We start from the raw sequence: 3571 nt of genomic DNA, 5'->3' as shown, positions 1-3571 counted from the left end.
AATATTTGTGATCACATTTTTCTTGATTTATTTCAGGCCATGATGTGCGTTAAGTGGGAGAGACGTTCCATCGACTTGAATGTGGAGACTTCGTTAATCTAAAATGATGTGTCGGCTTAGCATCTTGGAGATGCTCATAAAGGTAAGATGTGCGTGCGTTCGTAGGGGTGACTTTATGTGCGTATGAAAAAAAAACATATAAAATAAAAATAAAACTATGCCGACACATAAATAAAAAAAGAATAAAAAAAGAAAAGGAAAAAATGAAGAAAAAAACCCTAAATAAGTGAAAAAGAAAACACGCAACTTAAAATTAGAAACCCCACCCCCCTCCTTCCTCCTTAGCCAGCGCGGTGGCTATGGCCTCCATGACTACCCCTCGGCTCCCCTTCCTCCCGGCCCGGACATGCTCTGCCGCCGCCGCCTTCTCTTCGTTGTCCTCCTCCCCGTTACAATGCTGCCCTGTTAAACGCACGAGCGTCACTAACGCCAACTCAGCCCCCCTCCTTTCTACCTCGCGGCCAGGGGCGCCCGCGGCGGACGGCGTAGGGGCCGCCGACCTCAACCGCCTCCGGGCCTCTGCTATGCCTGTCGCGGACAGCCCTCTACCCGCCTACTGCAATCCACATGAGTTACCTCGTAAGTCGACCGGCGACGCTTTTTTATCCGATCTATTCTCTAGTCGTTCTTTTCTGGTCTAATAACTGTATATATAATAAACTAACCAATCAGTTGGTGCTTTCTTCATGGCGTGCGTGGTACTGTACCGGGAATTAGGGCCTCTCACTAGTGCGGCTCTAATGGAGTCGAGCGGGGAGGGGCTCAAGGTTGCCTACCAGGTGCTCGACGAAACGCGTGTGTTGTTTCGGTTCATTGCGTAGCAATGTCCCTGCTTGTGTATGTGTTCTTTGCGTTATAAATCTGAAGGGAGTTTTGGTTTGGTGACTATTCAGGGCTTCCCTGGAGCGTACAGCGAGTCCGCGGCAAAGAAGGCCTATCCGCATTGCCAGACGGTGCCATGCGAGCACTTCGATACTGCATTTCAGGTATCGCTGGGTATGCTCTGTGTTTATTTGATGCAGTATGCCAGTATTGCACAAAGAAATACTAGTTTGCCGAAAGGACCTATCACGGGCACATATCATCTGTCCATAATCGTTCTTTTTTTCCAAGACAACAATGCTCATGAGAGCCTCTGTTGAGGCAAATTTATGCTTATAAGTTTGAAGTATCTAATTTAAATGATTTAAAAAATATTGGCAGTCGAAGTTTCGTAAGTTGACTATACGTATTATGCTCAGAATGACATCCCTTAGGGAACTGGAGAGATTACTGTATTAGCAAGATCATCTAAACTGGCCTTTTCATAGTAGATCAAGCATTTCCATATATATCTCTTCCATGGCATATTGTAATACGTAGACCATGGTCTTTGTGGCACAAGCAAATGAATGTGTTGCAGTTTTAATGTCTTCTGGTCCTTTATCAGGCTGTTGAAAACTATACAGTTGATAGGGCGGTATTGTCACTTGAGAATACTCTGGGCGGTAGTATACATCGGAACTATGACCTCCTACTTCGTCATGAGCTACACATAGTTGGAGATGTTCGCCTTGCAGTTCGGCATTGCTTGTTAGCCAATCGTGGAGTGAAGATTGGAAACCTAAGAAGTGTCATGAGCCATCCCCAGGTAAACATCTTGAATAGTGTGGCCTTATTATTTTAACTTGTTTGTGTAAGAACCTTACAAACACATTATTTTATATTCTCAGGCTCTTGCGCAATGTGAGCATACACTGACAGAGTTAGGAATTGAACAGAGACAAGCTGTTGATGACACTGCTGGTGCAGCAAAGGTAGAATGATGCTTTCTTCTACCTGGAATTTAGCTTCTGATGGATATATATATATATATATAGGACTAATTTTCTATACTCCCGGGAGTATGTACTCCCATCTTCAATATACCCTGTAGACGCATTAATTATACCTCTTTATCATTCTCAATATACTTCACTAAATATTCTAGGATACCCCAATACGAGTTTTGTGGAAAAAAATATCATTTTTGACGTACTTTTTGCAATATACTTTTTTCACATACGAACAAATCAGTGTATATGTAAACCTTTAAAAATATGTAGACTCACATAATTTTTTTCATGAAAATCATTTTAAGGTATCTAGTAGTTAATAATGAAGTATATTAAAAATAATAAAGAGGTATAAAAGATTCATCTATGTGGTATATGAGGAGCGGGAGTACGTACTCTCAGGAGTATACAACCATTTTCCTATATATATATATATATATATATATATATATATACACTGTTGAATCATGTCGGTTTTTCAATTAATGAATTTCCAGTGACTAATCAAGTGAAATCATTGTCATTAACCATAACGATATATGCTTGTTTCATAGTTAGTTACAGAACAAATGCTCCAAGATACTGGTGCTGTTGCCAGTTCATTAGCTGCAGAACTTTATGGACTGGATATTCTTGCTGAAAATATTCAGGTATTGTGGTTTCATGCTAAATCAGGACAATGTATTCTGTTCTTTATCCTCAACATTAGTCCTTCACATCCCTTAGGATGAAAAAGAGAATGTCACCCGTTTTATGATGCTTGCTCGGGAACCTATTGTACCTCAGATTGATAAACCATTCAAGGTACAGATTGCAGTGGGAACTCACTTTCATGTTCCTTTATAGTCGTCCTTCCCAATGGGAAAAACAGAGCTGGTTGATTTGTTGCATGATCCATTTTATTTTCAGACCAGCATTGTGTTTTCACTTGAAGATTGGAAACCTGCGCAGCTCCTCAAGGCACTTGCAATTTTTGCATTGAGGGACATCAACCTCACCAAGGTGTATTGAACAACCTTGCTTTGTTTTATGACTTGCACGTGTGCTTTGTAAAATTCTCAACAGTGTGTTTTGATGTGAAGATAGAAAGCCGCCCACACAAGAAAAGGCCTTTTCGTGTAGCTGATGATACTTTCTCCACACCCGTCAAGTCAGATAACAATCCTATGACCGCCACATTTATTCTGTTTTGTTTCGTTAAGTCTTAACCAAATATGAAAACCACTAGTTCTAACCCGTTGATCCTTGGCTGAATAGGTACTTCAACTACCTCTTTTATGTCGACCTTGAGGCATCAATGGCTGATCAAAAAACTCTGAAAGCTCTTGGAAATTTGGAGGTCATCTTTCTTAGTTGTTTTATCTGGCATCATGCGAACGGTGACTCATTTTACTTTATTTGCAGGAGTTTGCACCCTTTGTAAGAGTCCTGGGGAGCTATCCTACAGACGTGAGTGAAGTTTGAATAACAAGTGCTTGCTGCTAATCATATCCTAGTGAGTAATCAAGAACTATTTTGTTCCAATTATGGAGAGTCAGAAAGATGCAGCTCTCAGACCCTATTTCCTATTTGGATTGGGATTTAAGCGGTCTTACTCATAAACTGTACCTGGGCATTTAACAACAGAATAGTAGATGTACTCAGGTTGGGTAGAACATAGAACTGGAATTCTGAACTATGCATTGTGGGGGTCAACA

At 40.9% G+C, this 3571-nt stretch overlaps 1 protein-coding gene across 1 annotated transcript; it reads left to right on the top strand.

The window, feature by feature from the left end:
* Positions 1–321: 321 nt before the first annotated feature.
* Positions 322–3327, top strand: LOC123092497 (arogenate dehydratase 2; the record flags this gene model as incomplete). Its single annotated transcript, XM_044514292.1, is given in 11 exon segments — positions 322–639; positions 778–839; positions 954–1046; positions 1490–1690; positions 1773–1856; positions 2429–2524; positions 2601–2678; positions 2784–2876; positions 2957–3024; positions 3132–3213; positions 3279–3327. Coding segments are annotated over 11 exon segments (1186 nt in total), but the record flags the coding sequence as incomplete, so codon positions are not given.
* Between the last annotated feature and the right edge of the window lie 244 nt (positions 3328–3571).

This window comes from Triticum aestivum, chromosome 4B (assembly GCF_018294505.1).
Source record: "Triticum aestivum cultivar Chinese Spring chromosome 4B, IWGSC CS RefSeq v2.1, whole genome shotgun sequence".
Classification (NCBI taxonomy): domain Eukaryota; kingdom Viridiplantae; phylum Streptophyta; class Magnoliopsida; order Poales; family Poaceae; genus Triticum; species Triticum aestivum.
This window is presented reverse-complemented; position numbering and strand designations above follow the sequence as displayed.